General features: G+C 36.0%; 3 protein-coding genes and 1 long non-coding RNA gene across 5 annotated transcripts in view; 1 reads left to right on the top strand and 3 right to left on the bottom strand.

The window, feature by feature from the left end:
- LOC120345526 (mediator of RNA polymerase II transcription subunit 18-like) overlaps window positions 1-2,878 on the bottom strand; it is a 47,628-nt gene extending 44,750 nt beyond the window's left edge. Inside the window, exons 1-2 of the mRNA XM_078115640.1 lie at window positions 2,603-2,878; window positions 1,423-1,543 (exon numbers count right to left, since the gene is read on the bottom strand). Of these exons, the coding sequence (XP_077971766.1) occupies window positions 1,423-1,543; window positions 2,603-2,726 (245 nt within the window). The 5' untranslated portion in view covers window positions 2,727-2,878. The remainder of the gene's footprint in view (window positions 1-1,422; window positions 1,544-2,602) is intronic.
- A 112-nt stretch (window positions 2,879-2,990) lies between these two features.
- Window positions 2,991-5,860, top strand: LOC120345525 (zinc finger HIT domain-containing protein 2-like). Of its 2 annotated transcripts, XM_078115727.1 has the most exons (5): window positions 2,991-3,182; window positions 3,676-3,902; window positions 4,152-4,347; window positions 4,753-4,836; window positions 4,966-5,860. In XM_078115727.1, the coding sequence occupies exons 1-5, from the start codon at window positions 3,131-3,133 to the stop codon at window positions 5,457-5,459; spliced, it is 1,053 nt and encodes a 350-aa protein (XP_077971853.1). In that variant the 5' UTR covers window positions 2,991-3,130; the 3' UTR covers window positions 5,460-5,860. The 2 variants fall into 2 exon arrangements, with proteins under 2 accessions (XP_077971853.1, XP_039270938.2); XM_039415004.2 differs by having other exon boundaries at window positions 4,753-5,860.
- Window positions 5,861-9,601: 3,741 nt separating this feature from the next.
- LOC120345527 (uncharacterized) lies at window positions 9,602-15,518 on the bottom strand. The gene is made up of 6 exons (XM_039415007.2): window positions 15,397-15,518; window positions 13,869-14,025; window positions 13,167-13,297; window positions 12,470-12,555; window positions 11,316-11,377; window positions 9,602-10,294 (listed from the first exon to the last, which is right to left on the bottom strand). The coding sequence occupies exons 1-6, from the start codon at window positions 15,434-15,436 to the stop codon at window positions 10,240-10,242; spliced, it is 531 nt and encodes a 176-aa protein (XP_039270941.2). The 5' UTR covers window positions 15,437-15,518; the 3' UTR covers window positions 9,602-10,239.
- A 2,093-nt stretch (window positions 15,519-17,611) lies between these two features.
- LOC144425841 (uncharacterized) lies at window positions 17,612-18,849 on the bottom strand. The gene is made up of 2 exons (XR_013477694.1): window positions 18,235-18,849; window positions 17,612-17,995 (listed from the first exon to the last, which is right to left on the bottom strand). It is a non-coding gene; the product is annotated as an uncharacterized LOC144425841 (long non-coding RNA).
- Window positions 18,850-24,600: the final 5,751 nt, after the last annotated feature.

The raw sequence follows: 24,600 nt of genomic DNA, 5'->3' as shown, positions 1-24,600 counted from the left end.
ATTATCTATCTTTATAGATTATTGGGTCATTTAAAATTTTGATAACCCCATAAAGCAGAGCATGTTTGACAATCATATACATTTTTTAACAAACTTTTCCAGACTTGAGTGGAAATAGTGCAATATCATTTTTTATGTACACACTGATAAACAACATTCTGTTTGAACTAAAAAAGAATCAATAAATTCGATTTATTTGTTTTTCCTCCCTGACAATATAGTTTGGCACATTATGCCAGCAGATTGTGGGATATGTTTCTCATACTTATCCCCGGGAGAGAAAATCCTATAAAACAGCTCAATCATATGACGAACCATAATTCTGGTCTAGATCAACTCTTGGAAAAGCTGACCAGTAGATAGTTCTATATGCATGAGCCATGAACTATGGTGGTAGAGAAATCCCTTACCAGCAAGCGGTTACACAAAGGGGCAAAGAGTCCTGTAATTCGAGCAAAGTATATCTTGTATATTGCAAAGTATATCAGAACTTGCATGTAAAATAAATAAGATGTCCAAATTCGAAAATATACATAGTTAAGTATGCGGGTTTGGGTCGAAATTAAGTTTAATTTTAACCTACTTGAATCCCAATTCTTCTAAAAACTGTGTTGGATCTTTCGATACAGCAACAGTCACACAACTTCTTATCAATGAACTTTTACTTCTGTCACCTGCTTCTGTTGTGCCAATGTATTTCATTTGCCTAAAAATTCAAATATTTTAACTTACAGTAATTCATAATTGCTAATACAGGCAGCATTGTGTAATTTTTTTTGTTATACGGCTTTTGCTCTATACAAGGTTTTGCACACAGCCATAGCTAGGTAATGAGATATTACCAGAATCTTTCCAGTTTGGCTTTTCCCACCCAATTAATTACAGCCTGAGTGAGGTAGTGGACATGAGTTCGAACACGCGATGATGTCATAGCAAAGTCTTACTCCTCAATCGCTGAGCCACTGGGCCAGTATTACATTGTATATCTCATGAAGATACATCAAATAGATTATGTACTGGGTTCCCTATAGATTTCTATTACTATCAAAGTTCACAATAGTTTTTTTATTAATACTGTTTTTGAATTTAATATGATACAATTTCATTTAGATTTTTCATTTACAACACAGAACATGAACAAAAAACACAGACAATGACGACAAAAAGGTCAGGAAAATGAGCAAGCGCTTGTCCCATTCACCCACTACATCACGACAATCTTAGTGAAACGAATAAATTCATACAAGCCTTTTGTCTGGACTTATATTTTTTATGAGAGAGCTCAAAAAAACTTAAAATAAAACTTTTGCTCACTACCATCATAAAATAGAGCTTTTTCCAATAGTCCCTTCATTTTTCATAAATAAACACAAAATATTATCTTATGTTTTTACAACGTTCTTGACAAATACTTACCAAGGAACATCTGCTTTTTGAAATGCCTTGCATGCTTTCACCATCACAGCTGATGAATTGGGATTTTTGATCACGAATGTTCTCTCATGATCTGTGAATTGCTCTCTTGGAACGTTATCACATAAACCTAAACGATAAGTACTAACCAAAATTAAGTAGCACATAATAAAAGATGACCAAATATGATGCATAAATTTATGGACAGACCAAATAAAGTATGCTAGGAAAAGGTTAAAGTGTCGCAGATGTAAGGATCATTCTTCATAAGACCTAATCAATAATGGATACAGCAATGAAATATGAATATCTAGGGTCAAATTCTAAATCACCTTCAGAGCAAATTGGTATTAGAGTATAATTGGAAGTTAATTGTGAGATAAGTGTGTTATCATAACAAATATGTCAGATTATGACTCAACTATAAATTAAAAGAGGCGTTATATTAATAGTGAAAAATTAATACAGTTGTATGGATAAATTTGCTATCCATTTATATATCAGTAAATGGACGATGAGATAACAGAAAGATAACATTTACGACTGCGTGATATCCGAATTAACAGAAAAATCCTATCTTATTTATGAACAGATCTATCAATAAATCTCTGTATTTGTCGCCTATTCATGCTAAACTTATAGCACGGTTTAACTCTTTCAATATCGATTTATAACAAGGCAACAACGCACTTAGAAGTTAAAATTTACATCAAAAACAATGCAGATTAAGTTTATATGTACGCTTTACTTGGATTCATGTTGTTCCTCATCATTTTTTTTTTTCCATTCTGGGAAATAGTCTACGTGTGCCAATAGTATTTATTCTTGGGATTAAACTGTCCCAGTGGGATTGAACAACAGAAATCCATACGAGACTACCATTCGTTTAAAAATTTTTGACTGCAGTGCCAGACATGCTGGCGAATGAATATATAAACTAGCTATGCTGGTAGAATACCACCTTGTCCCATCCCAATGCTTTTTCAAAACGAATATTCAATTTCGGTATTAAAAGGCAATCTCCATAATCGACGTGTATTTCCCGACGAAATTGGAGGGGTTAAACCAATTTCAATCACCCGTCTACCAATAAGATAATACTGTCTGACTGTAATAGCAAAACAATACCATATTATAAAGTTTGAAAGTTGAAGAAACTCTCTTCAGCTCTTGCTGTGTTCACACTAACCTTGCAATCGATCAAGAAGCTTGCTGCATTCAGCCTCCAAAATACTTCCTTGCAAAAAGTATTCCTGATAATTAGCTGTGGTAAGTGCATTACCAGTCAATGGTTGATATTCGGCGGCTTCCATATCATTGACGCTGATTACCAAATGCGAACAAAATCGAACCAACCCAACAAGCAGGACTAAGGCAATTACTAATAGTTTGTTCAATTTACCTCTGCCGTATCGCTTCGTGCTTCAGCTGCATGAACATACAGAACGTTTTATTATGTTTCCCACATCGCGCTGTTGACTGTTGATATTAGGAGTAGACTAGAGTTGGGATAAATATGAAATCATAATTCCATCCTGTCTAGCTTTACCGGAAACGAACAGTTTCGGGCCGATAGAACAAGTACTGGTAAGCCTGATTACAATTGTCCGATCATTTATACCTCTGTGGTATCACGTCATGCTAGAGTTACGTGAACATGCGAACGTTTTGTTTACGTTTCCCATATTTTGTTGTTGGCGGATGATATCAGAACGGGATGGATTCGGAGATTCGATTGACGGCTTACAGTAGTGATGTTGCAATCTCAGGTATGAAATGAAAACTGATTTAAACCATTTTAAGAATGACAATCATGCTTATCTTTTAAAGATACGATAAAAGTGTTGTTCTGTGTTTTAAAATTTGGGTTTTGTTTAGTACCGGTATTCTGTAATCATTTTTTATTTTCACCAATTATTTTATCGCATGTTATGATGATTATGGCTGTATAGAGTCTAAATAAACACGGGAACTCATGTTAGCAGGGACCTATAATAGGCTACATGTAAAGCATTCAGGAAATTTCCTGATACCGTACCGGTACCGGTACGGTACTGCATTTTCCGATTTTCGGATATTACTGTATTATAAGTTTTTATTTTTATAATGCTGTAATGGGAGTATGGCACTGGAATATAGATAGGGAGGCAAAGATACAATCGACTTGTAAAATGATGATAGTTTACTGGGATATTTTTAAAATTTTATTGCTTTCTTTGAACTAGTAAAAATATCTATTTACTGATCCATCATCATTTCTAGCGCTTCAGAAGCAATGTGGAATATGTAAAGAAGCCGCAGGAAAATACACATGTCCTCGATGCAATGTTTCTTATTGCTCTCTCGGATGTTTCAAACACCAAACACATTCTGGATGTTCAGAATCTTTCTATAAAGATTGTTTTGTCCAAGAAATGAAGCAAAGTCGAGCAAGTGATGCAGAAAAATTAAGAATTATGAAAATGCTGAAAAATTTTGAAGACGAAAATGTATGAATCTATTGTAAATATTAGACAATATTTAAGGTCCTTCGTAAGTTTTATAATGTGTTTTGTAAGTCATATTCTGAAATTTTTATATGCTGTATCCATATATCTTTGGCTCCAAACAAGGCTTTAATAAAGCAACCATATTTTGTAAAGATCGAGGTTTAACACTTTCATCACTAGGCCACCTTGCTGACAAATAAGCAGACTATTGAAATATTAATCTTCCTTCCAATATGTGATATTTACTAGAAGAAAGACGACGATCCTACAGAAATATTGGAAGAAAGATTGAAGAACGTGAATTTAGATGACAGTGATGAAGTTTGGAGTCGGCTCACTCCTGATGAACGGGAGGAGTTCAAAAGAAATATGCAAAATGGAAGCTTGGTAAAAGAATGGTCGCCATGGTGGTTGTACCATGACACAAACCTTGTTACAGAAATAGGTACATATAATATATTATTTATAAGATGTTTCAAAAGTTCGTGCTTCAACAGAATCTTGACATGCATCTGCTAATTTCTAAGTGGCTAGGATCACAATTTTTGCAGCTTGACATTACCTATCTATCTCCGTGATTTTCAACCTCAAATTGCCAGGGAGCAGGAAACCCATAAAAGTATTATATCTATTATAAACAATGTTTTTTACGATGCTATCTCTGGTCTATTGATGATTATATATATTCAATATTATGTTCAGTGTGAAATGTCCCATTGACTAGCTAGTTTATCATACCCTTGATGAGTTACAAGCCACAAGCAATAGGAATTCACACAAATAATAGTTGGTTTTACACATTGTGATTTAACTTGAAGAGGTTTTGATGTTACTAATATTTTTACTACAGATTCAGTAAAGCAGAACACAAAAGATAGGAGTCCTGTACCACAATATAATCTGCAAGTGAAGAGGATCGAAGAACTCCTACGAGGTAGCAATCCTTCAATTCTAGTGGGAAACAATCTTGTCAATGTTCTTTTCTGCTACGTATATTTTTGTCGCCGATACAATGGAAATGTAAAGGAATTTTCATGTGAATTTGCTCATGATATCATTTCAGCATCAACATTTTTGTGTAAAGGAATTACGTTACAGAGCTGCTCTGAATCGGTCCAATCTGCCATGGATGGATGTACAACAGTACAAGAGGAATTGAATAGTACAGAAAGAGAAGGTGTTGAGACCATTTTAGACACTTATCACATCTTGCTTGGATCTCACAAAAATGACCCTTCCAATTATTCAATAGCGGGAATTTCAGAACTTCATACTACATGTAAATCACTCAAAAGTAGTATAAAGAAAAAAGAATTCTGTAGCAACATTGACTCGAAAGACATTTTCAAAATCATGAAAAAACTAGAATTTCTTTTAGCTTGGATAACAGACTATAAAGTGCGATTGCTTCCTTTAGCATTAGAGGTTTTTGGTATTTACAAAGATAGATTGAAGTTTCATAAAGAACATGAATCTCATAAAGAGGCTACTAATAAATCAAGAAGCCTGGCAAGGGAACCGAAGAAAAAGAAAGTTATTATTGAGGAAATAAGATAGCCTAACCTTTTAATTTTAAACTCATAATAAACTTTAATGTTGAAAATATAGACACATAATGAATTTTCTAAACGAAAGTACACGGAAAGAGATATGACAGACACAAAGCGATGCATGTTGGGCCACTTACAGAGATGCATCATTAATGGTATGGTAACGCATGTATGATTGGTTCTGTGACTCCTATGTTCATTTTTCTAACGTGATGCTTTTCAATCCATTTACTCCAAACAATGCACTGCATCCATGGAAATGTAGATATTATTAGAATTATTTTTCCTCTTGGCTAAGCTTAAGTCTCCCACCATGGGGTTTACCAACATCTTAACCTTAACATCTAACCTTTAAGCACCTGTCCCCACTTCTAAACCAGTGGTTCTCAAACTGGGGCCCGCGACCTTTTGTGGTCCGTGAAGCAATTTTGGAGGGTCCGCGAAACAAAACTGTAACATGGCTAATAGCTTGATAATACAAAAAGGAAGTGTTTAAATTTGCAAACACACATTTGTTGCCTTTTGCTGCTTCGCAATCACTGCTGGAGACGCTGATTCTTCACTTTCTGTTTCGATTGCGCTGCCCCATTGTGATGTCACAGAGCTTCGGGCCTGTGATGTCACAGAGTTCAATTCATGCCACCACAAGTTTACTAATTGCAGATCTGAAGCTGCCCTTTAGTCACTCATGCCATTAAAGTTGTGCTTTAAATTCTTTTCTTCGTTTCACTATACAGCACATTGATCCGCCTGTCATGCAATTTCTTTCAAAAAGTTTGGGAACCACTGTTCTAAAGAAATGTAGTGGTACACCATGTAAGGACAGATCAAAATCATGTTTGTAAGACCACATTCAATACCAGCAGCAGTGGCGCAACCAGGCCGTTTTCAACGGGGGGGGGGGTCCGACCGGAATTTACACAGTGCAACCACGACGTAAGTCGCAACGCCACTAGGTGTCGCCCCGCTGACCACGATAAATTGCTCATGGTTAAAACGGAAACACCATCGATTAAATCCCAGCCTTTCGCTTACCTTGCACTCGTTCATTAACGGCGCTTCGCTATGTCTTGCACCTCGTGGGTAGCAAAACGCCGTTCATTACATTCCAGCGAATTGCTAACGAAAAGCTGTTAATTATTTTCAACGTTTTCCTGGCTTTGCGCCTCGTGGATAGTGAAACACGGCTTGAATAAACTCCAGTGTTTCCCTCGTGCCGCGCCTTGCTCGTTGGGTAAATTCGTCAAGACTAAAAACAAAATGCACTTCTTGCGAATGGACCTTTTCCCGACCCTAACCCCGGAAAAATTCTAAACTAAACTGAAGCTCACCGGAAGACATAATGACAATTAAAATAATTGATTTACAACTAATTTTTGGAAACACAACTAAAAACTGACTAATTTAATGCAGGGATGTCCAAATCGAATTTAAATTCAAATATCGCAAACTTCAAATACTGTTTTTCGTGTTTATAATAATCCCAAATATGGCGCACATATCCTAGGCGTCGTCGTCCATGTGTGGTTCGGCAATATATTACAGCTGAAATGAAAGAATTTCGATAAACGCCGACTTGAAGAACTTATAAGACTTCGAGGACGTTTTTGATTGAAAATATTTTCTTATCGGGTATTTTAACTTAGTCGAGATGGTTTAGGCGTCCTCGGCAAATTGTGTCTTAATTAGTTGTTTTCATCCTCAGTTTCGATAGTGACCGAACATAACAGGAAATTTATTCATTTCTTCTAATTTAGCGCGTATAAAATAGCTCTTGAATAGTATTTAATATCTATCGCGGATTTCGTCGGCATCCGGCATTGATAACAACATCAGTTCAGTTAAAGTTAGCGGTATTCATTTACAAACAAAAATACATTATTATTATTATACATAACAGCCGACATGAAATATTCAAATCAGCGCAGAATTCAATAATAAAACACGTTTTTTGGTCTTAATATGCACATAGAAAGAAGAAAGGACAGAGAAATAACGACTAAAAACTAAGAACGGTATGGTATGTTTGTGTACTTTTGTTTACCATCGTCATCATAATCAAATTAGTTAAACCCGATTCCCAAATTTCCGTCCGCCAATAGATAGATAGATAGATAGATAGATAGATAGTTTATTTCGAAAACTCCATAACAAACCTAAATTTAAAATGGAGAATTCTGGAGGGCAAGCAAAACCTACAAAAAAGTTTAAAACATGAAGTATCTCATGTGCCTGCCCACCAGCACGCACACAAAAACACAAGCCCAATTAAATGAGGCTTGGGCCAAACTTAAAAAACAAAATACACGATAGTAATAAACTTTCGGGCTGTTGTACTCTCTTTCAACAATTACTTTGATAATGACCAATACCTACAACCTCATGCAAAGATAATGTGGGGAGTGGAATGTAATAAATTTGCGACGATAGTCATACTCATGAAAGCTTTAAGAAAAACCAAGCCATGAAAAACTACACTGATTGCTAGATTGGGCATTGCGGAAAAGGTGATAAGTGGTTTAATATACAAACAAACGCAAAACCATGGCGGCAAATTCGGTGTGCGGACACTCATAAAAGCAATCATTAGGAAAAACACTAATCACACGTGAGCAGGTCTGTAGCCTAATTGATACATTGACGTGGCCAACATTGTTAAAACAGTACCGGTATACACACAGAGAGAACAAATCAAAAATATGCCACTAAATGAATGTTTAAAAATGTTACACTGCAAACTATTTACACATATATAGTTGAATACTCAGTATTCAAGCGGAATTTCTAGAAATAGCAGTATATCATACTCTTTGTCACAAAATAAAATATCTGAATCAATCCCTGTTGTATTCAATGGAGAATGAAGATGGAAAAACGTGTTTTACTTTTTGAGTCAGCGTTGATTTAAATTTTTCATGTTATGTGTTATAATTTTTTGATTATAAACCAATACCTTCAACTTAAAATGAACGATATTGTTATCAACGACGTCAGGACTCGGGATAACGATAAAATCTCCGATAGAAACCAAATAATATATAGAAGCTATTTTATAGATTGCAAGAAATTAAAAAATTTGACTAAATTGAAATATACGATAACAAATGTAAAAAATTTTCAACCAAAAACGTCCTCGACGTCTTATAAGCATTTCAAGTCAGAGTTTATTGAAAACCTTTCACGACGACTGTTAGTTATTGCCGTGCCACACATGGCTGCTTTCGATTGCGATAAAAAATGAAATAATTGTGGAATGTTTTTAAATCAGAACGTGGACGGGGGCGGTAGGATGTTTACGGCGTTTTCGGTTTTCGGCCTTTCATATGTAGAAAATCTTAGGTTATTCGAAGTAATATTTTTCCGAAAATAATTTTCGTATCCAGATTTTCAGAGTTTCTACTGCATTATTATAACATGAAGACGGGCGGCGTTACATTGCGTCAAGATGATGAAGCACGAGAGTATTCGTCACAAGAGAGAGAGAGATAGCATTATGCTATTGTCGCTTTCAATCCGCATCGACAGTGCGCGATTTCTACTTTTTTGAGATAACATATCTCATTTTCGAATACAAACATATACGCGGGGTTAGCGATTATTACGTAACTATCAGCAAAAAGGTATGATTGAAGTCGGGCGGTGTTAAATTACGTCGAGGTGATAAAGCACTGGAAAAAAGTAGTTTTCACCGGATTGTTATGACCGTGGAACGACGTTGTTTTAACATAGAACAATAATAAAAAAAAACGAAATTCAAACGGGGGACACGACCCCCGTAACCCCCCCCCCCCCCCCCCCCCCCCCCGCTGGTTGCGCCACTGACCAGCAGTCCAATATTTAGCACTTCTTTAATTGGTCAAGGTAGGTTATCAAAGCCAGCGAACTATGTGGTGATGTAATCTTGATCATCGGACTTATTCACACACAGGGTGGAGTGCATTTCAGTATGAAAACGGAGCTGTATTTTCATTGAGTTTAATTATTAGACTCGATTAATATTGACCCAACGGAAATTAAAAAATGCTTTCTCAGACAATTGTGAGTTGGGAACTGGCATCTGAATTATTGTCAACCAATAGTCGCCACAAAACTGCTCTCGAAGTTTTGAAGCGGGGTGCACATATTCAAATGAAATTCAGTAGACAAAGATGGAAAGTGTGAATTTATTATTTTCAAGCAGTAAATAAAATATATAAAAACACGAAATTTCATTCTCTGCACATGTATGTTGAAGAGATATGAATGGGGATGCCAAAACGAGTAGATTGGAAATTATTCAGATTCAATATTTTAAATTATTTTTTATGGGATAATTTCAAATTTGTTCAATTGAAAAATTATTATTTTGAGCAAAAAAAGTCTAACAGTATAACCAAAACAACATTCGTTTCATGAAAATTGTAAAAAATGAATTCCAAGTGGTAGATTATACAGTTATGGCCACCTCTTCTCAATGGAAGATTATATGGTTTCAGCCATTCCTGCATTGAAAAATACTACCACAGCCAGAATTCTGATGTCAACGATTGACTCCTTTACATTGCCCTAGCCACATTTTTTAAACTGATTAACTGGGAAAATAGTTTTACAAACAATAACCTAGAGATGCGAATGCAAGCGTAGTCAGAATTTTTCCTAATCCAGAGAATGAAGACAATGATAAATATCATAACCTCAAGTCTACTTTTCTTTACCATTACCCAGTTTCACAAGCACATTCTTCTGTTTGTATGAAATAATTTGTCCTTCAGATAAAGAGGTATCACATAGTTCGAATCTTGGCAATATCATGGCATGAATTCTAGGGGTCTGTTGAATCCACCTTTTCTGTTCATATATTGCCTGAAAAAAAACGGATTTAGTCGAATATATTATATCAATTCTAATAAATTATATGCGAATTTAGGCGCAACAGAAGTACGTGTATCAATACGCCTACTTCACAACAAGTTATATTTTGAGGGTCCCTTAATTCCTATGGGCATATATTCACTTGGCTAACAGAGACAGTCGCCAACTCGAAATAGAACTAAAATAAGGAAAATCAGAATAAAATTATGCCCTATCCCTAGTGTGGTATAAACACTACGGGAGTACCCAAATTTGTGAAATAAAGCATAATTTGGATTATAGTGTATGGGAGACTCTGCCTCATTGAAGCTAGTACGATACATTCCATCTCTTTGCCTGATTCGGATGTTTTTATTCTTCTGTCACTTTGCATAAAAAAACTGTGTCCGGCAACTCGCCATGCTGTGGCTTTGCATAACCTTAAATATGTATTACAATAATACGGAATGACTAATGAATATTAGTATAACTACACCAAATACAAAGTAATATCCACATATTCTCTCCCCAAAACAACAAAATTTATTCCTGGAGTGGATGTCCCTCCTCTGGTTGATATACTCAGACTTAGATATGGATTTTACTTGATGCAAATCATTCTTTGGAAACAGATTTCTAATAAAGGCTAAGATCATTACTATCTAGTTTGTTAAAGCATACGTTGAAGTTCATTATGCTAACAAAAAATATTGACTGAATTCATCTTTTCCCAACCGGGGCGGAATTTCGTATTTTTTTGGGAGGAATCTTGCTTTGTAGCTGCAGTAGTGTTACTCGTATTCTTTAGTTGCTTGTTATTACTATAATACTTATTTACTAATATATTATAAGCCTTCAAACCTGTACAAAAGTGGGAGCGTGACTTGCGCATAGGTCTATCAAGAAGAAATAATGGAGACAGGGTCTTACACACAGTGGAGGAGGGATAAAGAGTTCCAAAAGAGACAAAGGCAGGAATTTAACAAAAAAAATTTAGAACCATTTATTTAAGCCCATTTTTCTTATGTCTCACCTATATTTCCTTTCAACTTTCTTATTAATTGCATAAACATTGTTTCCTTCAACTTTTTTATTCTGAAAATAAAAGGTAAACCATTAGCATGACATCTAGTTAATGAGTAATATAAAATTACTGTATGTGCATTGTAGTTGCAAAAATATAGCCAAATGCCACTTTTCTGATATCTTTAAAGAAGCAAGACCTCAAAAACAAACCACAACTGTCACGAACTGTAGGTGTAAATTAAACTATAAGTGTGTAAGTTAATCCCATCAGTCTTTTGGTTGTCAAATTAATCAGCTTCTGTACTTCTTTATATTACGACATTTACTCAAAAAGGCTCTGTACAAGCTGTCATAATTTGTAAAGATCAGTATCTTTCCGGCTCAGCATTGCCTACACCAGTGGTTCTACCGGTTCTCATCAACCTTACTACTGCCAAATATATTACATTTTTATATCTCAATTGCAAAATGCAAGGCATTGGTGGCCTGTTAATTTATTTTGCGAGTTTTACCTTCTATTGATGTGTAAACCAAACTTGTTCAGAGGGACCCATTTCAAGCCCTGAACGGCTGGAACTTCATTCGAACAGCATTTGCCACACATGATATCAAAAAGACAGCAGCAAATTCCTTTTTAAATTGGATTGTCTGCCTTTGAATTGCATACTTTTGTCGCAATTACATTCTTTCAATTATGTTCTGTATTTTTGACATTCTGGGTTGATTTTGAAGGTTTACCGGTCCGAGAAATTAGTTTTAAAATTTTACCAGTCTGCAAATCAAGAATGGAATGGGGGGAGCTGACTTGGATGACCGTATGGTCATATCGCTCCCTCCAGTCTTTACCATAAACAGCGTTTATTTATTTGTATTTATGCTCTCATATTTATATTTGTTTTGGTTGACGAATCAATAAATCTCTCTCTCTCTTTAAGAACCACTGGCCTACACAATTTATCACACCCTGGGCAGACAGGCAGGCATGGAATTTGAACAACATTTACTTTAAAAATAAAAAGTTTAAACTTTAAACATCAAGTATTTCAACATCTGCATTCTTGAAAATCATTTTTCTCTTAAAGCACCGCAATTATTTCGAATTTTTAACAAAGGCTCTTAAGTAAATTCATTTAATTAAAAAGTAGTTTGATACAAAATTACCTTCGTTGTGTCAAATCCTTGGAATCCCATAATTTGTTGCATCATCTTATCTTCATCCGTCATATCTTCCGACATGTTTGCCATTACTATAAATAAGTTTTAACATAATTTAAAATCGCAACCCACCAATAGACAATCATCTACTATGAAGGTCTACTCCGGCTTTGGTTGCTGAAGGACATACAGTTAGCGAGTTTCAAAAGGATCAACGAGAAAGGATAATTTTTCATTCACAACACAATTGACATTAATGTGATAGATGAGTTTGCTTTTCACTGCACAATTTAATGATCCCTGGAGCAATTTGAGACAAGCAAACTCGTAGATTTGACTCTACGGCGGGTTGCAACCTGTATTTCGTGATCATATTGCTAAGAGTTGAAAATGCAGCCTCACACATGTAGGTCGTTACAAAAAGCAATAAAATTTTGATTGCCTTTTCTGATAGCATAACAATGGATATTCGTCCGCAATGCTTAACCAAAAATATGCAATGGCTTTTGATTGAAATACATCATTATTAACGATTGATTAGACTCTTTTCATATCGCTGCGTACCCCGCAGTCATCACGACCCCCAGGGGTCTGGGGACCCCAGTTTAAAATACCTTGATCTATTTCAATACATGACCTATGAAGGGAACTAGGTGCAAACATTCATGACTTGACTTGGAAAATTACACTAGAATTGACTCACGCAACTGTTGATTCTGTAATTTCTTCTTCTTTGCTTTTTTCTTTCCTCCAGTCACCCCTAAACTTCCACCCAGTGTTATATTTGCTGGATTCGCTGGTACTCTGTGTGCTTCTTCTTCTGGCTTCCGTCCACTGTAATATTTTTATGTAAATACAAGTTTAGTTTTTATCTGGTATGTTTTTGTAATAATTCACATAGGAACATTTGACAGTATTTATTTTTCCAACGAAATAAAATTTTATTATAATGTAATTCAAGAGACTTGATGCACACTAACACAAATGTATTTCTGTAATGTTTGTCTGACCAAGTCAGACTACTTCAGACAATCAGTTTACAACAAATTTTGTTTCATACTATGATTTTTGTAATATTTCATTCCAAACAAGAGTCTACAAATCAGCCACTGAACTGTAAAAAGCTAGTATTTTTGGAATGACCAGAATCTTTCCAATTCAAACTGAAACTGAGGTTTTGAACCTGCAATCACAACATAGTTGAGACCATCACCTTAGCCACTACTAAATAAAATATCATAGGTGCAATGAGAAATACAATATAAATAATATATCATAAACTTCAAAGTTGTAGGGTTTTACAAGATTCATATTCAGTATTCTCCAATAAACACAATATGGCCATATTCTGAGACAAGAACAAGATAGTTCTCCATGCTTGTGCAGAAAACTTGATTTTTCTTACTGATATTGTCTCCCAAAAGGTGAGCGAGGCCTTCTTGGTGGAGGAGTTCTTGATTTTGATCTTTGTCTTCTTCTTGGTGATCTGGATCGATGTCTTCTATTTGATCCACCTTGATATGGAGATCGACTACGTTTTCTCCGATCTCTGCTATAGCGATCTAAAAAACATCATCATGTTGATATTCTGCTGATTTTATATTTATATGTGTATTACGACTCCATAATCAGCATAACAGACATTTAAAAACAAATAAATTAGGATGATTATTGAATCGGAAGTAAGGTTTAATACTACAAGCAATAGATATAGTCAAAATGCTGTGGTGGTTTGCCACCTTGCAATCAGGGCAAATTTGTGTTTGTCAACTCCATACAGCCATAAACCTAATAACAGAGATATTCTAATTCATTTTTCAATTAATTTTATTTTGGTCACTGTAACATCGGATCGGATTTACATATTTATCCCGGGGGAGAGGAAAGGTAATAAGGCGACTTAACCATATGGCGAACCACGAACTCTTGGGGTCTCATGTAGTTTCGTACCTAACATATTTCTAGTAGTCGTAGCATAACAATTTTTCCATGTGTCAATCCTAACCTCCATCTGACTACATCATTCAAAAATTATGTCACTACGACGTCACAGTGACGTAGAGCCCTTCAAACTATACGAACTGACATCCAAGACGCGTAGACGAGCACCCGAAATTGAACAGTTATTTCTCTCGTTTTCATGGTGCAATGATCCCAATAGGAGAGAGATCGATGGTGTTAGTCAGTTCTTTATCGTTGGCGCCGATGCCATTTCGGGCGATCGTACGTATATTTGGCAAGCTCTATGACGTGATTGTGATGTCGTAGTGACGTAATTTTTGGATGGCGTAGTCAGATGGGGGTTAGGATTGACATATCAAAATTTTTTTATGCTAGGCCCATTAGGAGTACGTTAGGTACGAAACTACACGAGACCCGGCCTCTTGTCCGGTTAGCATTCCATGTCGGGTATGGGATTAGTTAGTTATTTGTTTTCGGAAGCATGGACTTGATGGTGGAGGAAGCCGTAACCGACCCGCGGTTACGTGAACCACCCTACAGCGGCGAGGAGTCCAGCAATCCTCTCGCACAATGTATGACCATCCCCGCATGGGATTCCAACCTGCGAACCCACGCAGAGTAATCAGAGGTGCAGTGGCGAGCATATTCCTAACGCTTAGCACGATGAGCCACACCGTCGGATAAAACAAAACGCGCCCGTCCAGCAGAAACATTAAAAAAAAATAATAAAGTAAACATAAGACCAACACTTGCCACCTACCGGTACCGGTACTTTTACAAAAAAAATTCGGGTAAAAAGAGATAGACTACCGGTACCGGTATAGCATAAAAGTAGACGGCTATCCTAAGCAAATGATACGAGTACGGTACCGGTACCGGTACCAGGGTACCGTAACTTACTTATAGCCTAGACTTTTCTTTATCTTAACTAATTAGTCAGCCGACTACGGTACAGACAATCAAACACTCACCATAACTCCTTCTTGGGCTTCTAGATCTTGAACGAGGCATTCTATTGTACTTTGATTACGAGTGCATGAATGTGGAAGGTCCAGCGCACAAATATCACTCGAAAAGAGAAAACAAAGCAGCGCTGATGGAGAAACGAACACAAAACGTAAACTGTTTTTTCGTAGACCTTTAACCCTATAAAACAAAATTGATATTTTTGGTTCCGATCGTTAAAATCATTCGTATTATTGGACACGTTTAGTGGACATAAGGATCGTTTCAATATTATGTTGTTATTGTTATTTGTCTCCATCATTTTTGAAAAATCACTTTTCTCTTCGAATACTGGACCAATTGCTTTGAAGTTTTTAAATAAAAATTTTTCTCTAGAAGGCTATTACTTTTTTTTTCGCTATGACATCATCAAAATTATTGCCATTGGCGCTACGTGTCCATATATTTGAGCATAGCTCTCTTGTTTACTATTACAACAGCAAAATGTAGCAAAATGTATAGGCTCCTACTGAATAACAATTCAAAAATAATTGTTTATCAATATTTGTGAGGGTCAGTATGGACCTTTCCCCGACCTTTGACCTTTATTGTTTTGATTTTGGTCGCTCAGACAAACATTGCAAATATTCAGGCTTGTGTAGGGCGATAGAGTGGTACGTTGCTCGTTTTATAGGCCTTCGAATGGCATTTCACTGGTGATGGCGGTATTTTCGTGCTTCTAACGTTACAACATATTGTCAAGTGATCTATTATTAACGTTATTCCGTCTTCACATTGCCGTTAACGTACTTAACTTAGTTGATAGTTAACTTAGTTACCTGGTGGCAATCATGCACTATTCAGTACCGGTACCTAACTTAGTTCTAAAAGCTTATTTACCATACAAAAATGAGATTACTCAGAGATGACTTTTCTATGACTTGGTTCTCCAAGAACTTTTCTTTCGCCCAGCAGGAGAAGGATACAATACTTTTCATTGAAAGGTAATATTTAAACTTACCGTTATCATATCCTATAGTTCATAGACTGATAGATAGCGTCCAAGTTAGGGCTGAATTGGTGGGTTTAGTATAGAAACAAATGAAATGCAGGGGATTGAGGGGAAGTTTAAAGTCTTTTAAATACATTCTTGGAAACATTGCACAAACTACAGAAATCTGTATTTTGAACAGGTGAATATTTTTTTCAGATACATTCATGATGGTTCAGTCGTCAATTTCAAAGCCAAGTGCTACAGATAAGTTCAGGAGTCTCTGCCAGTCTGCCACCACATCATCTTCAAATAGGGGTGTCGCCGAATAGTCACCAAGTCTCTGATGCAATTTGTACATGCTAGGCACGGTGAGGCCACTTAAGTTTATGTCGTATCATAGAAACACAGATTTATTAGCTCAGTAAGATGAGTGCAAATATACTATTGAAAGATTAGATTCAACATTTTTTTTGAAGTATTATGATCGATTACATACCACATAAAATTACAAGACCAATAATGTTATAGTGATTAACATGGTTTAAATGAACTAACCAAGACTATCCAACATATTAAATTAAGGGGAATAAAAGATTTTCCGCTGAGCCAAGCATGTACAAGCCTTCCCCAGCATTGGTAACAACCTATATGGAGGGAACAAAATAGATCCAACAGTTTTGTCGTCTGTAGTTGGTGCTAATCCCACGAAGTTAGATCGAGCCAGAGTTCCAATCATGCCGGTTAAACCAAAAACAGTCGGGTATCTGATAGGTTTTACAATATAGTTTGTTTATTCATTCAGTGTAGAAATAGAATATTACAGATTATAAAAAATATATGATGAAGGAACAAGCAAGTAAATCCAAGAAAATTACTACAAAAAATTATACAGTTTTGCAGATATTGTGCCGTATAGGATAAAAATACACACCAGATATATGCTTTTGGGCATAACAAACAAAAACCACGAAAGCAATGGAACGTCTGAGTTATTTTATTAAAGCTGCCTGGTTTCATCTCCTGATAATATGGAAGAATTGCTCTCACTGGGCACTACCTCATTGTTATATAGTCAGATGGGCAAACACCCGCCACTTGGTTCGGTTCTAAAATTATCAGGTGATTATGAACAATTTGTGATTTATATGACAGTAATAAATGCAAAACAACCTAACAAAATAGGGATATTCATCACACACCACAGTTACTACCAAGTGCAGGGCCAACTTCTGGTATCTGGAGCAGCTTGGTGTGGCTTTGCAGTTGCAGCTTCGATTCTGAATCTTGTTAATTCTTTCGTGACCTTTTATTATTATTATTTCTTTTTCTGGTAGGTAGTCGCGTACTTTTTGAAATCTATTTTAAGTTATGCTCGACTTCCACTTTTCTCTGCATTTTGTTTGTATGTTGACTTTTTGTGTTGTTTTATGCCAGAGAACCAAAATAAAATGATGATGATGCTTGCTTACATTTTTCTGCTGTCTGACAAAGCGCTGTCTTTTTCATCAGCGGCACTTGAGGTAGTTTCAAGTAAAGTCTGGGGGCAGATCTGGTTGGATCCCTGACAATCCTTTCTCACTTTCGTCAGATTCGCATGTCTTTGTATCAAATGAAGTATCTGGTGACAGATCCTGTTAAATTATGATCCAAAGTTAAATTATGGTATAAGTAATCATTACCTTACAATTTGATGATGCTTCTCTGTTGGGCGACAAGAATCTGATATAGGGTCAGGGAATTCATCAGTTGGTCCATCGCCTCCATGAAAATGCATGATGAAACGCATTGCTTGTATGAAAATTTATTTCATATAAGAATTAACATATTGAATATATCATAGGTATCGAAAACAATATTTATGTTGGCCTACCTTGGTATACACGAAGGTATTTCTGGTGATTTTTCCTAGATTGAATATACTGTGAGGCCTGTTGCATTCCTTTATCCATCTCATTGCTTTTTGGCAGTCAATATGTGGCTTTGGAAAAGGCACAAATCTTACCGTACTTCATTTGAACGGCAGTGGTACCGTACAGGTTTTCAGACCGGCAAATACCATATGCGCAGCGTTTACACATAGCTAGTCTACCAAAATAATTCACTAATAGATTCTGTTTAATAAAAATGCAACATCGTATCAAAGACAAATTCTCCCGTACTGACATACGGTAGGCTACCGATACCCTTGATTGCATAAGCATGACTGTCTACTATTTTTTGGTTCGAAATAGCAGTTGCGACCTGTACAGTACCGTACCTGTAAGGTGCCTGCAACGGGTACAGCCTTTTAGTATAGATATATAGATTTCGTGAACGTGATTTGCAACAAGTAACATACAGTATTACCGCTTTCTAATTCTCGCAGCCTTGTGAAGAAAACAAAAAGCGAAAGAAAGCACAAAGATCTGCCTAAACCGCCAGCAACCTGTGCGGAACGCGCCCAAAGTTGTCTGAGCGACTTTTCAGCGGGGAATGTTTGTTTACATCTGCTCGCTTGTGATTGGTTGAAAATACAGATGTTTTGATGTCGGGGAAAGGTCCATACAAGACCGGTTAGGTCAATGAGGCTCCTGACCAATGCTGTATATGCAGTCAGATAAAGCATTGGCAATGAAATATGGACAAAAAGACTCATAAATGCATAGGATAAGGTTATACATTTAACCTCTAGAGAAAAAAGGTGATATGTCAGATTAATCATATGGAAAACCATGACCTCTTGCGCAGTTATCAGTCCATGTCGGGTATGATTAGGTAATAATGACCAGTTATGCGTTCATGGTCGCTCGTCACGGCACCTATTCCGTTACCCATAACTGGTAGCATAAATTTACAAAATACAATCTGTGGTATTTGAATATTTATTAGGATGAACTTGATAGTGATAATAGGACAAACTAGAACAAACGAGCCAATAAATAATAATAAAATAAGTGATGAGCGCGCAGTACAGTTCTATAACAAAAAAAATATCAATATTCATTGAAACGTATAGTAATGAATATTGGCATAACTATTGAGAGCACATTTAGAAAATGTTTGCAAATCTCCATCATCTAGACCAGGGGTTCTCAAACTTTTGGTGTTGCGGAGCCCCTGAAAAGGTTGACTAGTATTCACGGAGCCCCAGAAGAAATGTTGAAAATGGTAGCTTTCCGATAAATATTCCTGAGTAAGTTAAAAGTACTTAATTTAAATGCTAAACCTTTTTTAATGGCGTTAATGCAAGTCATAAATAAATCAAAATTTCAAAGATAAATTATATATACTCTTACTAAAGCTGTAAATTTGACACTTGACAAACATATTAATAAACTAGGGGTCGAATCTTTTCCCTTTTAGCATTTTCGGAAAACTTAAAAGGCCCCTAATAATGTGCGCGATTGCATTTTGTTACAATCACCGATAGTTTTCGTCAGCATGGCATGTTTTTAAACATCTTTACGCCGGTGTTTATTCTCCCTAAATCAAAAATTTTCTTCGGCATATACATGTATTGTTCCACAATGACGACGATAATTGCTTTTTGTTCTCGTGGGGAATTATGAGTTCAATGTGAAAAACGCTTTTATAGGCATTGTAAATCACAAAATTTGGTGTAATGTTAGTTTTTTTTTTGGTTATTCATCGTATAGTAACTGCGAAATCGAAACACAGTCAATTGTGTGCGCGATTTACCTTTTTTTTATTCTGAAACTACCGACGGAGCCGCATGCATTAAAATAAATTTCAATCATATTTTTGCCCAGATCTTGTGATTTTTTAAACGGCGATATCTTGCTTAATAATAATCTCGAGTGCAAAAGAACAAATCAAGTTTGACAAATTCCAAGATCGCAAAAATACGACTCCAATTTATTTATAGTTGGCAGTTTATCACGTATTTTATTTTATTTTAGAATAGTATTCTTTCATTTTAGTAATCCTAATAGTAATCTCGAATGAAACTTGAGTAACTATGAGTACAATTGAATTATTACGACAAGACACTTTAAATGCTCGCATCGGCCATACATTGAATATTTTACGCAACAGAAATCTCGTTATCCGTTTTTTATAATCGCAAAGAATGTTGCGCGCAAATCCCCACCTCTTGAGAATCCTGGCTGCGTTCCAGCTTATAAATAATGTCATTTTTTAATTCCGTCTCTTTGCCATATTTCGAGGCTATATTGTTGTCAAATTTTATCAAAGCTGTTATTGCTTCTTTGAACAGCTACAAAACTAGTCATTATTTTGAAAAGTAATCGAATAGCTCGGTGAGCCCCTGGGTTTCTCTCGCGGAGCCCTGGGGCTCCGTACGGAGCACTTTGAGAACCTATGATCTAGACCAGGGTGGTCCAAGGTTGCGAGGTTGGCGGGCCGCGAAAACTTTTGAGGATGTCTCGCGGGCCGCATTCGGAGAAAGTGATCAAATCATCACGAGTTTACTGACTTCAAATATATATATTTAAGAATGAGAGTTTACCATTCTAATCAGTTTGTTACGGAAGATATATAAAACATTTAGTTATTTTAAAATGGCTCCCCGAGTAATACCGTGGTATTTTCGGTATCTTCTCTCGTGTTCGGTTTTGTAATGTCACTTAAAATTATATTCTTTCGTGACAGATATTAATTGGAAACACACAAGACATTGTCGTTTAACCTTGTTGTGGGTAAGGAAATACGTTTCCGCCCAGTATACCTCGGTCACTTTTTTTACACTCATTTTATGACGAATTGTAATATTTGACTAGTTTTATTACCTGTAGCGTGAGCAGATCTGGTGCTATCGTCAAAGAACACCAAGTCCGTCTAAGCCAAAAAAAACTGGATCGCGACTCTGCGCTAAGGCAACTCTGCGGTTCGTCATTGCTGTCACATAGCTAACGCTTGAAAATAAGTGTTTAACTAAAATAAAACACAAAAGGTCTCTTCAAATGAGGAGTCACTTGACGCGAGCCCAAGGTACAAAGTTTATATAAAAAATAATTCATTCTCCTTAAACCGATCACAGGACGTCATTCCCATATTGTCACCGTCTTGGCGTTTATAGATACAACATTGAAGTTCCGTGATTATTTTTTTTAACAAACATCAATCCCGGGATGAAGAAAATGGCTATTCCTAGTTAGAATAGTTTAAATATAACTCACAAATGTTCTGCCAATGAATACAAATATCCGCAATGGTTCAGACTTTAGTGCACGCCAAAATTGTTCCACGGGGCGCATGGAATGTGTTCGCGGCCGCGGTTTGGACCACCCTGATCTAGACATTTGTATAGAAGTATTTCAGGATCCCATTTTCGCCATACCTTATTACCCACGAATGACGAGAGAAAATATATTTCGCTGTTGTCTTGATTTGCCAAGCTTAAGGTTGGCTGTTTTTACCTGTGTATGCTAATGCTACTCTTGCTAGTGTCGAGTTGCTGTTTTCAATAAATATTCCATCCGAAATCTTGGGTCTTCTGATGTAACAACCACAGTAAAACAACCTAACTGTGACATTATGAGCGTGACGACTAATTTGGTCAAGTGCGGCAACTTCCAAGGTTCATATAATGAAATGAATTCCCGTTTAAAAGAAAACAGCGGTTGCTGCATCGTGTTTAGTTGATATAGGCCTCGATTATCCTACGCGGGTTGGTAGGTTTGAATCCCGTGGGGGATAACTATTGATGAGCTGAAAAAATCGTCCGCGGAAGCTTACAGACATTTTTGTCTGGTCTGCGATGAAGCCGAAGAACTATACATTAAAATTTGAAAAAATTATCTGAAATATGTCTATGGGCCATTCTTGGCAAAAGTTGAATTCCATCAATTTTTTAAAAAAAAGTAGCGAAAGTAATTTTTTTTATTTTTGATATCGAAAGACATTGGAAATTTATTGGACTGCATTTATTTCATCGAACAATATAAAATTTCACCCAGGTTTTTGATGGTTTATAAAAAATGGCCTGAAATGTAGAAATTTTGGTATGATTGACATATTTTGTGATGATTCCTGACACAAAGTGTTTGATTGTGTGGTACAGTTATTTCATATGAAATTGACGCACTGGATTTAAGTTAATAAAGTTTAAATGTTTGCAGTGCAGTAGGACATTTCTTCACCCATTTAACGATTTATTACCAGAATTTTAAGAGATGATAGAGGCCGCTATTCCGAAATGGAAAAATGTTCTGTGGTGTCACGTCCTGTAGTGTCACATACAATATGCACATTATTGGCATGGATTTACAGTGTTACATTAAGTAACTTGAGCAACACATAGAGGGGTAGTTCAGCTACTGCACCAGAAAATATTACGGGCTCCCACTGTACCATCGTAAAAATTTAAAGCATAACACAACGTACTGTTAGTGCATGGTGGATTTGCCGTCCTGTAGTGTCACGCTATATTTTACTATATTTTTTTTATCTACTAAGTAAGTCTTGGGTGTAACTTTTGTGCAATTTTTTACATATTCAATAAAGCAACTGATTGGACAATGAAACAAAACATGTAGCTGAAATTGTGAAAATATATTGAATCCAACAACATGCAAAATTTCTGGAATTGTCCTGTAGTGTCACTTGGAATAGCCCCTATGTGTATAATGACAACTATATATATTTATAGCAATTCAACAAAAATCTTAAACAAAAATAACTTGGAATGTCCCTATTAATATTGACAATAAGCTTGAGAAATGTATATTGGTGGGGTATAGGGAGAAGTTTCCTGAGTTCAAAGGTTGGGGAAACATCGATCATCAAGGCGGTAATGGTAATTTTTAAGCTGCGATGTAAAAATAATGGTACTCCCGAAGTATGTGAACCAAGATGGCGGTCACCGGAGCGTAGTATGTGTATCAGGTTAGGGTTAGGTAATAATTCTAGGTGCAAATACCACGGGAGTCACTTGGCTAGTCCCCGAACTCGTGATAGAACTAAAATAAAAAAAACTTGGAATAAAATTACGGCCTAACCCTAACCTGATACATATACTACGTTCCGGTGTCTGCCATCTTGGTTCACATACTTCGGGAGTACCAAAATAATTATGACGTTACAAAACTCACAGTTAATAACTAAGTTTATCTGAGAAACTAAATTTTAGTGACATAAGCACGAAACATATCAATAGCAGCAGGAACGCAAATGCAATAAAATATTCAACAACAGGAACTGCGTTCCTGCTACAGACCACCCTTGTTCCCAACATTTAGCACAGTGTGCCATATCGCCAAGCATAAATATGGTTATTGTGGATTCCAATACCTTCAATCACTTATTGCTAATAGCGCAAGATAATAAACAAGGCCTAGCCCGATTCATTACATATGTGAGTTACAATGACGCGCTTCCCATGCAAGCGTTTCGTACCTGAGAAAAGAGTGATCACGAATATTGAGTAATATTTTCAGCTTGTGGCATTTGCTGAAGGTATTTTCCAGTTTGACAACTACAATGACAAAATTAACTAGTTGTTAGACAAAAATATAAATTTGTACCACTTTCCGAAAGTATCAATGCGGCTATATTTCTTGAACAGACTGCGTAATCGCTGATTTGAATCTCAAGGTTTGAATTTCTTGAAAATAAAATTCGATATAGAAACTTGATCAATATACGCAATAATGCAATATCAATGTATAGCTAGTTCCACAAATCCCAACTGTACGTACAATGTCAAAAATATAATTTAATTTAATACTCGATATGACTGGTAAGTAAGCGTGGTAACTGTGTATGCTTCACCCTTCCATCACATTTGTCTTGTTAGAGTTCCTTTAACTTAACATCAAAAAAACGCACAGCAAATTATATAGTCCATAAAATCTTGAAAATTTTTAAAATTGCAAATGGAATTTATCGATACTATATATTGTTTTGACCTTCACATATGTATTAAATGAGCAATTACTGATTAAAAACAACGAACTTGGTTAAAATATATTGAGAACTGACTTCATAACGAAATTAAAATGTAAAAAGACTTTATCGACACTCCGTGTATCGAGTAAAACATTTGGGAAAATATTATTCCTATATACCCTTATCTGGGAAAATAACAAATGGAAAAATGCGAGAATGTAACCATCATTTCTTGGTTATAATCACTTAATTTTAGCATTTTCATTTCATACGATAGTGCCAAGCCGACCGTATCCGAATCGGATCAAGTAGCAAGTACTATTTTAGATAGCGCTTTAACCGTTTTACAGGTGCCAATTAGATTTGTTTTACCGCTTTAGAACACTTC

This window comes from Styela clava, chromosome 8 (genome assembly GCF_964204865.1).
Source record: "Styela clava chromosome 8, kaStyClav1.hap1.2, whole genome shotgun sequence".
Taxonomy (NCBI): Eukaryota; Metazoa; Chordata; class Ascidiacea; order Stolidobranchia; family Styelidae; genus Styela; species Styela clava.
The sequence above is the reverse complement of the archived record's forward strand: the minus strand, read 5'-3'. Positions and strand labels throughout refer to the sequence as shown.

Bases quoted from the DNA above. Each gene is read 5' to 3' on its own strand.
- LOC120345525 (XM_039415004.2), top strand. From the start codon at position 3,131: ATGGATTCGGAGATTCGATTGACGGCTTACAGTAGTGATGTTGCAATC. The intron at 3,183-3,675 runs GTATGAAATGAA...CATCATTTCTAG, and splicing joins TAGTGATGTTGCAATCTCAG to CGCTTCAGAAGCAATGTGGA. The intron at 4,348-4,752 runs GTACATATAATA...TTTTTACTACAG, and splicing joins AAACCTTGTTACAGAAATAG to ATTCAGTAAAGCAGAACACA.
- LOC120345527 (XM_039415007.2), bottom strand. From the start codon at position 15,436: ATGCCTCGTTCAAGATCTAGAAGCCCAAGAAGGAGTTATG. The intron at 12,556-13,166 runs GTGAGTCAATTC...ACTTATTTATAG, and splicing joins ATTACAGAATCAACAGTTGC to TAATGGCAAACATGTCGGAA. The intron at 11,378-12,469 runs GTAATTTTGTAT...TTTTATTTTCAG, and splicing joins AAGGATTTGACACAACGAAG to AATAAAAAAGTTGAAGGAAA.